The 13,360-nt window shown below is 40.4% G+C and overlaps 1 protein-coding gene across 2 annotated transcripts in view; it reads right to left on the minus strand.

Moving 5' to 3' along the window:
- Positions 1–827: 827 nt before the first annotated feature.
- Positions 828–13,360, minus strand: part of inip (ints3 and nabp interacting protein) — a 34,353-nt gene continuing 21,820 nt past the window's right edge. For both annotated transcript variants that reach the window (XM_067983602.1, XM_067983601.1), the window contains exons 3-5: positions 9,686–9,788; positions 6,864–6,954; positions 828–3,920 (exon numbers count right to left, since the gene is read on the minus strand). In XM_067983602.1, coding sequence (XP_067839703.1) covers positions 3,825–3,920; positions 6,864–6,954; positions 9,686–9,788 — 290 coding nt within the window. In that variant the 3' untranslated portion in view covers positions 828–3,824. The remainder of the gene's footprint in view (positions 3,921–6,863; positions 6,955–9,685; positions 9,789–13,360) is intronic.

Consider the following 13,360-nt stretch of genomic DNA (forward strand, 5'->3'; position numbering starts at 1 on the left):
ATTGCTTTTTTTGGGAGCTTGCCGTGCGCAAATTGGCTGCCGCATTTCCAACAACAGTGACTACAATTCAAAAGGACCGCATTGGTTGTAAATCAATTTGGGACGTCCTGAGGTCTTTAAAGGTGCTGTATAAATGCAAGTCTTTCTTTTCATTTACAAAGGTTGTGGGAACAGCCTTTACAAAGTTAGGTTGCTTTGATGTGACCAACAGCAAGTCTACAATTGGGTAACTTGGAATCTTTTGATGCTCCACAGGCATGAATACTAACTGTTACACAACATCTTTGCTAAGCTTCCCAATGTACAATGATCTAACAAGGCTTTTTAATGTTTTCTCCCATGTCAATACAAATCTCTAATAAGAAGTCTTGAAGCTCTTTGAAAGAAGATAGGGCACAAGAGGAGATTAACCGTCAAATAGAAAAAAACATTCATAAATTAATCTTAAACATCACTTAGCACAGACAAAATTATCCATCACTTCATATTTATTTCCATACTACTTGGTCTTCCATGGGTCTTCTCAGACTGTGGATCAAGGACCAACTTCTCTAAAAGCAGTCAACAAAATCCTTCCCCATATATTTCTAAACTCTCAAACTGAGCTAAAGCTAGTATTCAGGCTGAAAAGCTTGAGAATTTTTGTGTTTTCATTTTCACTACTTTGATTTTGTAATTTGTTTATGTCTTTCTGAAGCGCTATTGCTGAAAGGAATGTGAGTAACTGCTGACATTCTATTTTACAGGGTAACACAAACAAGATAGAAACCACTGGGTTCAGAGGTTGGATACATGAAACAATTTTTGAAAACTAAATAAAAATCCAATGCAGTAACCAAGTAATTTTATTGGACTATTTAAAACATCATAAATGGTAGGTAATTGCATCAGCGTTTTAATGAATCTCACCGATAAATTGGGTGGACACAATACCTGGAAATAATGATTCAACTCTCCACTGAAATAACCATTCTTTTGTATGGATGCGTGCTGGGTTGTGAGAGATAATTAATATGCTGTGCTCTGCTTGAAGGCTCACAATACTTTTTAAATCCATAATAGACTACAAACACCTGATGCCCAAGAGAAAACATATACAATTGGCAACAAAGAAATGTGAATTCAACTTCCCCCGGAGAACTCGGCCATTCAAATTATAGTTAACCTAAATAAAACTAGGCAAAATAAAATGGGTACAATTACTGAAACATTTGGAAAAAAAAATGTTCCCTTGTAACACAAGTCAACATTTGAAAAGGAACAGATGTATTTACTCTGGATCTAGGTTGAAGAAACCGACTTATCCTGTGGAATTCTTCTGTTTTACTATGGTTTCCTTCAAAGGTTTGTTCAATTAGCATTCAAAAGACATTGATAATTTCTAATGTTGTAAAACAGAATTCCATTTTCATGAACTACAAGAGGCACTTAAATCTATTGTTCCTTAAAATGGAGAGTTTTTTTTAAACTGTTTTTGCACTCGGGTTTAAAGTTGGGTCACGCTCAATATTTTTAACAAATAGGCTGGGACTCTTTTCTCTAGAAAAGAGAAGGCTGAGGGGTAACCTGATGGCGGTCTTTAAAATTATAAAAGGGTTTGATAGGGGAGACGTAGAGAAGATGTGTCCATTTGTGGGGGAGTCCAAAACTAGGGACCATAAATATAAGATAGACATTAATAAATCCAATAGGGAATTCAGGAGAAACTTCTTTACACAGAGAGAGTGGTGAGAATGTGGAACTTGCTACCACAAGGTGTTGAGGCGAGTAACAGATGCATTTAAGGGAAAGCTAGATAAACACATGAGAAAGGAACAGAAGGTTAGAGTTCTGGTACAGTTCGATGAAGAGGGGTGGGAGGAAGCTCGTGTGGAGCATAAATGCTGGCATGGACCAGTTGGGTCGAATGGCCTGTTTCTGTGCTGTACGTTCTATGTAATTCTATGTAACACTGGCTCTAAAATGATTCCTGTGGCACAAATGCAGTTTTTAAATGTCACAAAGAAGAAAGAATTTACTGGTACAAGTTTGAGACAGAGCACTTTGGGAGGGAACAAGTTGACACTTATCGCACCACAAACCCATCTATAAAAAAGGACTTTTACAACAGCTGTGAGATGAACATTTGGCTTTTTTTCACACTTTAACTGATTTTCTCTGAAAATGTTCTTCCCCTGAAGATCTCGACTCCTTGCTGAGGTACAATTACATGGTGATATTTATCCTCTGGGACCTAGTCCAAGAAGCCACGAAGCTTTGATAGGGAGTGTCAGCCGGCTGTTTGATAGCAGGAAGCCACAGCCAAGCCCAATCCTGCCCTCACTTGAAGTCAACACTTCCAGCAAGGGTTGCTGGTTAATGATCAGGAGTGGAAATCTTGGCTGTTTCCTCCTCCCCCCCTAGCCAAGGCCAACTGCAACACCTTCACTGCTGCCCCAGCTGAGAACTCCTAACGGAGTGCAGACCAGGGATGAAACCTGGAACCGCAGATCTGCCATGATCTAAGTGAATGGCGGAACCGGCTCGAGGGGCTGAATGGCCTCTTCCTGTTCCTAATTGTGCCCGTTTGTAAGGTCTATGACTGAATAAAGTTATCAGGGGAGCTGTCCTTTTTTTCTCCCAGTTCAACCTTAATTTTATTTGGGAATTCTTTGATTTCCCTGCACCACACACCATCTGTGACAGGCAAACCTGATCCCAGGCTTCCACGAATGCCAATCTATAGCCATTGGGAGCAATGAGAGGGAGATGTCTGGCGTGACTGGTCCATTGATTTGGCCCTTCTTGCATTTCTGGTGTGAAGATGGATTTTACCACTCGACAGCAAGTTAGTGCTCCACCACCATGCCAAAGTGAAATGAGAAGTAATTGGAAGAACAGCACCTTGAGTAACTAATTCTGTATGCGGTCTGGTGCAGGCAGCACTTAAAAACTATGGGTGGCTATAAAGCTAAGATTAGATAATTTTCAATCTATTAATTGAAAAATGAGAATAAAAGTCTTATACCAAAGCAGGAAGTGGTGAATACGATGTTGACATTTCACAAAATGCAACTAAAAAAAACATACTTTCCTTTGCAGTAGTTTAAAAAAAAGCCTTTCATCTTTAGCAGGTTACTCACAAAACCACATCCATTTGAGCGGAAGGCTTCTGGAGAGGGTAAGTAAAGGGTTAATCACCCGAGCCACACAGCCAAATATATTATTCTAGCTAAAAAAATTACTGAATAGAATACATTTATATATAACCAAGATTTTTTTTAGAACACAGCTTTAGTAGATTTCTTCTTGACTGTATTTCTAAACTTCCCCAATTCAGCACAAGCTGGAGCTTGCCCAATTCCAATGTGTAGTAGTAGCAGATAAAAGGCTGAGGCCGTATTTTCTGGGAGTAATAATGCAATCACAAGCAGCAAACAGCAACAAAGTACTGCATTTCTCACAGCAAAACCCTAATTTCAGAGAGTACATACCGAGGCCTTGGCATTTGTCGAAGTTCTGGATATCCAAAATTGCGATCAATTACTGTTGAATTGTTACAGAATGCTTTGTCTCTCTTTTGGTGTTGGCAAATTTAACTCTAAACTAGGGCCAATCACAAAAATCAATACAAAACTCTCATAATGACATGGTTAACTCAAATTCAGCATTTTTTTTCCTCATACAAAATATCTGTACACAAAATCTACAAGAAGAAATGTCATGGTCCACTGATGGCATTGATCGAGGTAAGTTCACTTCCCTTTACTGATGTTTTCAGGTGTGAAAAATGAAGTCCTGTTTAAAAAAGTTGTCCATCAGTTTGATAATTATTTTTTGGATGGTTATTCCGGATCCAGGCGAGGCAACACAGGAAGAATAAGATTTCCAAAAGCGGAGTCCTGAGTTATGAAGTATCCTGATGAATGTGCGTGTGCATGCTGAGGAACAAATGAAACACTGATCAGATTTTTTTAAACATATATGTTCAATAATGAAATGTAAAATGAAGTCAATACATGGCTCAATTTGTTGCCAACAGTAATTTGGTATTTTTTTTAAACATTTATTACCAGGTCAAAATATTGAAATAACAAAGCATCCTCAAGATTTTGAATCTCTCCAATCGGAGAAAACGTGACCATTCCAATCTGAAATACACAGACCCTAATTCAGGTAAATGACTGAATAAGCTTACACATACATTGTATTTTAAAACATTTACCTGCACCTTTCTTAATGAAATGTCTCAAAGTGCTTTACACAATGAATTACTTTAAGTGTAGTGACTGTTGCTATGTAGGCAAACATAAAAGCCGTTCTGTGTCAGCAACATCCCAGAGACAGCAATGAGATAAATGACCAAACTATTTTTAAGTGGTGTCGATTGAGTGAGCAAGTGCTGGCCAGGATAATGGAGAACTCTCTGCTCTTTTTCAATCTTTATTGCTCACCTGAACTAACAGATTAACATCAATAACAGGAGTAATGAATGGATATGAAGATCAACTGAATACAACTCAAAAATGTTAATTTTTACACCTTTAGTATTTGAGCAGAACATCAATCAAAATAAAAAAGGATAAAGAGGAACAACATTCCATAATGTAGAAAAGTTTGCTCAGTACAGAAGTTATAGATTACAAGGAATCTGCAGCCCTGAATATTTAAAACTAATCAAAGTCCATTAAAATGAGAACAGATCCAGAGTGATACCTTGGGGTGAGGAAGCAAAGAGGTCAATCTAGGTTTTTTTTTAAATATACGTTCATGGGATGTGGGCGTCGCTGGCGAGGCCGGTAATTATTGCCCATCCCTAATTGCCCTCGAGAAGGTGGTGGTGAGCCACCTTCTTGAACCGCTGCAGTCCGTGTGGTGACGGTTCTCCCGCAGTGCTGTTAGGAAGGGAGTTCCAGGATTTTGACCCAGCGACGATGAAGGAACGGCGATATATTTCCAAGTCGGGATGGTGTGTGACTTGGAGGGGAACGTGCAGGTGGTGTTGTTCCCATGTGCCTGCTGCCCTTGTCCTTCTAGGTGGTAGAGGTCACGGTTTTGGGAGGTGCTGTCGAAGAAGCCTTGGCGAGTTGCTGCAGTGCATCCTGTGGATGGTACATACTGCAGCCACTGTGCACCGGTGGTGAAGGGAGTGAATGTTTAGAGTGGTGGATGGTGTGCCAATCAAGCGGGCTGCTTTATCTTGGATGGTGACGAGCTTCTTGAGTGTTGTTGGAGCTGCACTCATCCAGGCAAGAGGAGAGTATTCCATCACACTCCTGACTTGTGCCTTGTAGATGGTGGAAAGGCTTTGGGGAGTCAGGAGGTGAGTCACTCGCCGCAGAATACCCAGCCTCTGACCTGCTCTCGTAGCCACAGTATTTATATGGCTGGTCCAGTTAAGTTTCTGGTCAATGGTGACCCCCCAGGATGTTGATGGTGGGGGATTCGGCGATGGTAATGCTGTTGAATGTAAAGGGGAGGTGGTTAGGCGCTCTCTTGTTGATGGTCATTGCCTGGCACTTATCTGGCGCGAATGTTACTTGCCACTTATGAGCCCAAGCCTGGATGTTGTCCAGGTCTTGCTGCATGTGGGCTCGGACTGCTTCATTATTTGAGGGGTTGCGAATGGAACTGAACACTGTGCAATCATCAGCGAACATCCCCATTTCTGACCTTATGATGGAGGGAAGGTCATTGATGAAGCAGCTGAAGATGGTTGGGCCTAGGACACTGCCCTGAGGAACTCCTGCAGCAATGTCCTGGGGCTGAGATGATTGGCCTCCAACAACCACTACCATCTTCCTTTGTGCTAGGTATGACTCCAGCCACTTGAGTGTAATCTTTGAGTGTATTATATCCTATTTTCTCGCAGCTCTCTGTATAATGTACCAGCTGAGGCCAATCTATTCCCAAATCACAGTCATCTGGACCTAGGACAATTGTCCCTCCGCGCTGTGGAGTTTCACCCACTGGTAACATTGGGGCACAGAAGAAAATGTGCAGGCCTCTGCCCTGATGTAAGCATGTTGGTGCTCTAACATTTTGCACACCACGTCCCCGGTGTAGTGAACTTTATATCCTGACAGGGTGCCACACCTCGACACAGGACACCACAGCTTGAAGGAAAAAATAAATTAGCATAATAATGTATGCTCTTATGAACGTGGCTGTACCATTCGGTAATAATTACATGGTGAGCGGGCACAGTGCATTCATAGCATTGCAAGCCTGTTTTCGATGCAAGACGGTCACAATAACCTCTTAGTCTTCAATAAATATCTTTTCCATTCTTTAATTAGTATCTTTATTTTCACTTCATTGAGACCACTATATTTCAGAATGCTGTAGGATCTGCCTTCTTTACTAACTAAATAACCCATAAAAATTAACTACCAATAAAAACCTGGACATAGCTAATCTTTGAATACCTCTTCTGTTAGAGCAAATTATATGACATGTCCTAAGGCAAAACTACCCACTACAAACCAAAACCAACATTTTTTCAAAATTTCTTGCTATAAAAAATATTTCATGCATAACTATTTGAATAGTTTTTAAGTAACTTCAAACAAAAAAATCTCTGAAGTTTAATTTTACACTAGTTTGATCTAGGTTTGCTCCAGGGCAAAGTTGTACAATTTCAAAGTTCATAATTATTTAAAGTGCATACATCATGATTTACATGTGCCTTAACAATGCGTGTGCTAGAGAAAATGAATATATGGAGATTCTGCAATGGCATGAATGTTCTATGCAAGTTCACAATGAAACACAATGCCAATTCCCATCCAAATTTTTTTTTGCTAATGACCTGACAAACAAAAAAAGAGATATATAATTCTCAAATCATGAGCACAGGTAAGAAAATCTTTGTTAAAAACTACCTGCAAGGCTGCTTTCTGTTGTGCTGCTATGTGCTGTTGCTCAGCGTGGTCTCGAAAATCTTTAGCAAAAGCAGGTCTTGATAAAGGAATACTGTGAGGAAGCAACAGCAAAAAAAGTTATGCATCCAAACCTTTCAGTTATCCAAGTATCCCTTCATACTGTCTACACATAATTGGCCTGATGTACCTGTTAAAGAAGCACCAAAATACCAACTGTAAATTAAATATGCTCTGGTGCACTAAATGCATTTATGGCCAAAAACTCAAACTTCCTCATAATAAAGCCTTGGAAATGCTACATGCACCAATTAACTGGTGCATTATATTTGTACACACACCTCAGGTAAATCAATGAGGAAGGAAAGATCAACCATAATCTGAATTCATTTTGTGAATGTCCACTGAATGAGTGCTCGATCATGTATATATTTATTAAAATTTATACATTTATGCTGTACAATTAACTTGAAAATAAATCTGACAGAGAAATGCAATGATTACAACATTCCTCACATTTTAAGATTTTAAGAATATACTATTGGAAAAAATCACTAATATTAGTTGTGATAATAGAATCTTTGACATGCTATGGTAATGCTACACATCAGTTGTTTAAATGTTCAGAAAAAGGTTAAGACTAGAATTAGCACTTTTTTTTAATATTAAAGATAAATACAGGACAACATATTGATTGGTGTTTTTTTAAAAATTCGTTCATGGGATGTGGGCGTCGCTGGTGAGGCCGGCATTTATTGCCCATCCCTAATTGCCCTCGAGAAGGTGGTGGTGAGCCGCCTTCTTGAACCGCTGCAGTCCGTATGGGGAAGGTTCTCCCACAGTGCTGTTAGGAAGGGAGTTCCAAGTAATACTGAGCCAAGTAATACTGAGGGGCTCAAACTGCATCAACAAGAGACACATTCACATTTCTGTTACTGGGTAACATGTACAATTCATAGAATCATAGAAGTTTACAACATGGAAACAGGCCCTTCGGCCCAACATGTCCATGTCGCCCAGTTTATACCACTAAGCTAGTCCCAATTGCCTGCACTTGGCCTATATCCCTCTATACCCATCTTACCCACGTAACTGTCCAAATGCTTTTTAAAAGACAAAATTGTACCCGCCTCTACTACTCCCTTTGAGTGAAAAAATTGCCCCTCTGGACCCTTTTGTATCTCTCCCCTCTCACCTTAAATCTATGTCCCCTCGTTATAGACTCCCCTACCTTTGGGAAAAGATTTTGACTATCTACCTTATCTATGCCCCTCATTATTTTATAGACTTCTATAAGATCACCCCTAAACCTCCTACTCTCCAGGGAAAAAAGTCTCAGTCTATCCAACCTCTCCCTATAAGTCAAACCATCAAGTCCCGGTAGCATCCTAGTAAATCTTTTCTGCACTCTTTCTAGTTTAATAATATCCTTTCTATAATAGGGTGACCAGAACTGTACACAGTATTCCAAGTGTGGCCTTACTAATGTCTTGTACAACTTCAACAAGACATCCCAATTCCTGTATTCAATGTTCTGACCAATGAAACCAAGCATGCTGAATGCCTTCTTCACCACCCTATCCACCTGTGACTCCACTTTCAAGGAGCTATGAATCTGTACTCCTAGATCTCTTTGTTCTATAACTCTCCCCAACGCCCTACCATTAACGGAGTAGGTCCTGGCCCGATTCGATCTACCAAAATGCATCACCTCACATTTATCTAAATTAAACTCCATCTGCCATTCATCGGCCCACTGGCCCAATTTATCAAGATCCCGTTGCAATCCTAGATAACCTTCTTCACTGTCCACAATGCCACCAATCTTGGTGTCATCTGCAAACTTACTAACCATGCCTCCTAAATTCTCATCCAAATCATTAATATAAATAACAAATAACAGCGGACCCAGCACCAATCCGAGGCACACCGCTGGTCACAGGCCTCCAATTTGAAAAACAACCCTCTACAACCACCCTCTGTCTTCTGTCGTCAATCCAATTTTGTATCCAATCGGCTACCTCACCTTGGATCCCAAATTAGATTTGGGAAGCTAGTTTATTCTATTTTCAGCAATATATCCATGGCCCCTACCAGCAGCACATGTCCTACAGCTGAATTAAGCCATTTGAACTGTAGTAATTTTGGATTATATTTTACTGCCAGTTGTAGACCCTGAATTATCCCCAAACTGATATTCCCTTAAAACACTAATTACAAGAACGAAACATTGCTGGAGTTACACAATCAAGGAGTTTGCAGGGAAGTTTGAGGGATTTCACTGGAGATTAAGCCTTGACGTTACATTATTAACATGCATCTGGTAGATGGTGGTCAAAATTCTTTTAAACACACGTCGCTACTATTATGTATGTGTATTTGTGGAGTACGAACTTGAGCCTCACGGAACATCAGTTTTGTGGTGTAGGAGCTAGAACTGTACCACTAAATGTCTGGTACCTAAGAGTCATTCACTACATATAAAAACACAAATTATTTTAATATTGAAAGGCAGACTGTACAAGCACTAGCTTTGCCTCTACTTACTCTCCACCACCCCCCCATCAAAATAGATTTCTATATTTTTAAAACCTTGCAAAGTGTTTACTAATACAACTAGAGACTGAAAAGGTGGACATTTGATATATCGTGAACGCTCGAGGTTGCTGAGAAAGCGTTGCAAGGCGAGCTAACCGTCGCTTCTCAGCCATATCAAATTCAGCCTTCAGCTCACTTGGAAATATTCTACAGCGATGGTACACATTCCCCAACTCCCTTGCACAGTCATCCAAAAGAACTTGTAAGAAAGATCTGCTGCGTTATACCTGGCTCCAGGGTTGTTCATAGATGACTGATTCTGCATCATCAACTTTCTCTTCTCCTGTTTGAGTTCTGCTAGGATAGCAGCACGGTTTTTGTTCTGAAAGTCTTAAGACAAAATTATAAATTTGAGAATGCAAATGGCAAGTCAAAACATGGGTCAGAACTCACCCTACACCACAGATATCTGATTAAGCAGGAAAACTCCTGGCTGCATATAATTCCCTCTGCAGTTTTAAAGACACTGGGAAGCTTAACTGGGAGCCAGTTTCAAAGGGAAAGCTGTCATCTGGAAAGCCAAGTATGTAGTTTTCCTTGGTCTGAATTAAATGGGATGTTTTAGTACTGTACTTACAGGCCCTGTAATTAGGATTGAAAGGTGAGGCCTGGAATAAAAGATTCACTTTCTACTTCCATACTGCAGCACTGACTAAGCAGCATTTTACATTACAACCCACTAGCCCTCTTGATTGATTGTTGGCACTTCACGTTGGTGTGCTAGATTGGCACGATGTGGACTCACACCTGTGATTTCTTAATCTTGGCCAGGTTGAGAAAGAGGAGGGAAATCAGAGATCAGGCAGTTTTCCCATGTGAAAAAACACAGTAAACAACAACTTGCATTTATATAGCGCCTTTAACGCAGTTAAACATCCTAAGGCGCATGACACCCCAAGTTACTTTGAGTTTTCGTGGCAGGCTCAAAAGCACCATTAACAGATGCCTGGGAATAAGCCGTCTGCTTTTCCGCTCAGCCAAGAAATGGTGTATGGAATGGAGACACAAAGAAAATAGGGGCAGGGGAAACAAATAAAGTACTCTTAAAATTCAAAGGAAGCAAATTCAGCATCCCATCCCTCTTTGAATTTTGAAAAACAAAGCATACTAAAGCAGGTATGGAGTCTACATCCACCAAATACATTTATTTAAGTGTCGTTCTTGCACATTCAATTTCATTTTTCCTTCTTTCCCCAAAACGTTTAATTGCAATTTCAGTTAAATGATTATTATTAGCTTCAAACGAGTTAGCTTGCTGGCAGGACAGACCCTGCTTGCTTAAGGATGAAAACTAAATGCACAAATCTTTCCAGATTTCCTTTATTCTTAAAACAAAATGTTACTACTGTACTTAACGAAGAATACGTGATGCTGCGGAAGCAGGAAGAGGATACATGGAGTCATCTCAATGGTTGAAAACATTTCATTGTTTGAAGAAAAATAATGCAACTGAATGATTCTGGCTGTAGTACGCCTGGGATACATAGGTCCTATATCTGTTCAAATAGACCCTTCAAAGTCATAATGCTTTAAGTGTAATGCTCAGTTCCTGCAGTTATCCTCCATTAATTAATTTGCGTAGGAGTCAGAGGAAGCTTTAAGAGGTTAAGAAAACTCACGGCTTTATTCTTACATTTTGCTGGATCAGTAAAAGGTTTGAAACATACATGTCCATTATTTCTATACAAGGTCTATTTTGGGGAGAAGATAGAAATGCATAACTAACCCAAATGTCTGAGCAGGTATTACAACTGAAGAAAGAGGAGAGAAATTAAAAGCGCAAATCAATAACCACTTTGCAAAAGTTCAGACTAGCTGAACATCCCAGTTCACAAGGAGCTGAACCACGCAGACCAGGAAAGTCCTAAATTTGTTACCCTGCCTATTGTAAGTTAGTTGAGCTCAGCCAGGATCAACTTCAACAGCACCTCCCAAACCTGTGACCTCTACCACAAGGGCAGCAGGCACATGGGAACACCACCTGCACGTTCCCCTCCAAGTCACACACCATCTCAACTTGGAAATATATCGCCGTTCCTTCATTGTCACTGGGTCAAAATCCTGGAACTCCCTACCTAACAGCACTGTGGGAGTACCTTCACCACACGGACTGCAGCGGTTCAAGAAGGCGGCTCACCACCACCGTCTCAAGGGCAATTAGGGATGGGCAATAAATGCTGGCCTTGCCAGCGACGCCCAGATCCCATGAACAAATAAAAAAAGGTGCTACAATTGGCCTCAGTACCTTAAGAGTGAGGGAGGGGTATATCAGTCAGGATTCCCACGCAAGATCAGTATCCAATAACCCCTGTGGGACAGTTTGCATGTGTGGACATCAGATGAGGTCAGGGTCAAGTAACTTTGCAATGTCTCCCCATGGCAAATAGTCTGTTGGCGAACAGGGGGAAAAAAACTGGAGGGGCAAAAAAACCCCTAGGAATGTAAAAGTTTCTGCAACCCTCAGGACGTCCCAAAACACTTTACTGCCAATGATGTACTCTTGAAGTGTAGTCACTGTTGTAATGTAGGAATACAAGGTTATCTTATACGAACAAGAGGGTATACTTTTAGGGCAGATGCTCAAAAGATTATGCCAGCCTGAAAACTTCCCAATACAACGACTGTGTTATTTAACTGTGCAATAACCTGATGACATACCACATGCACTTAAAAGAAAACAACATTTTCCTTCTTGAAGATTTCCCCTTAAATGCTTTGACTCCACTACCATTCCTGGGCAAAAGGCAGCCTGCTCAAAGTATGCGCCAATACTACACTGTAACGAGTTATTTAGCAGAGGCTTCAGGTAATTAAGCCACTGATTTCCTTCCATCTATACTTCTAGGAAATGCCTGGCCTCCGCTTATAGATTTCCTGAAGTTTTTAAAACTCACCAAGTAGGGAATTACAATACTCACCCATTTAATAAGTTAGTTCAAAATTGAAAAAGACAAGGCTGCATTAAATCAGACTTACAGAATTTAGGTAATTCTCCCCACCCCATTTAGTTTTCTTCCTCTCCTTGCTGGGCTGTGATTCCACAGGTGCCAGTTATCCTCCAGTATCTTGTCCAAGTGCCCATTTTTTCATGCATGAGCCTATATGGTGAATGTCAGCAGGCTATTTGACCATGGAGATTATCACAGCTGAGGCAGATTCCGTCATCACCCGAAATCCACAAATACACACTTGCAACTGGGGTTGTTGGAGGCCAATCAAGAGTGGGAATGCCAAGGCGATTTTCCTTGCCCTAAACTAGGGCACAGAGGTGACTTACTACTTTCCTGCCATAAATCATCTAATTCAGCATAGATCCTGGACTGAACATAGGGCCTTTCGCATTTGTATAGCTCAGTTACTCACTGTCTTAACCAGCTAAACAATCGGAGATGGGGGCAGAATACTAAAAACATTATCTTCTCTTCTCCCCACTTCCATTAACTTGCATTCATATAGCACACAATTGGGATGGTCCAAGGATAAGTCAATGGATACCAGTTAATCTGCCAAAAGTCTCACATAAGCAATGTTGAAAGGTAGTCTCTCTGCAACCATATTTCTTCACTCCACCTCCACAGATGATCTGGGCAACACAGTAAGAAGTTACCATATGGCAGGAGGTCAAGAGCAAATGACTATTGAGACAGTCATTTAATTGCAATACCATAGTTACAGTCCAAAGTTGTTGCCTTATAGCTACTGAAACACGCACACACTATTCTAAAAATGATACATCAATGTTTTAGGTTTGTCTATGGTGCAACTTAAATAATGTATATGCAGTAATTGCAAACATTTCCTGGGTTTGTGTTTCTGGGTGCTTAACCATACACTGATCTTGGAAATAAAATGATCAATCTTGTTAATACAATGTAGTTTTTTGATTCTAGGTAACTAATTTT

The sequence above is a fragment of the Heptranchias perlo genome, chromosome 4, assembly GCF_035084215.1.
Source record: "Heptranchias perlo isolate sHepPer1 chromosome 4, sHepPer1.hap1, whole genome shotgun sequence".
Taxonomy (NCBI): Eukaryota; Metazoa; Chordata; class Chondrichthyes; order Hexanchiformes; family Hexanchidae; genus Heptranchias; species Heptranchias perlo.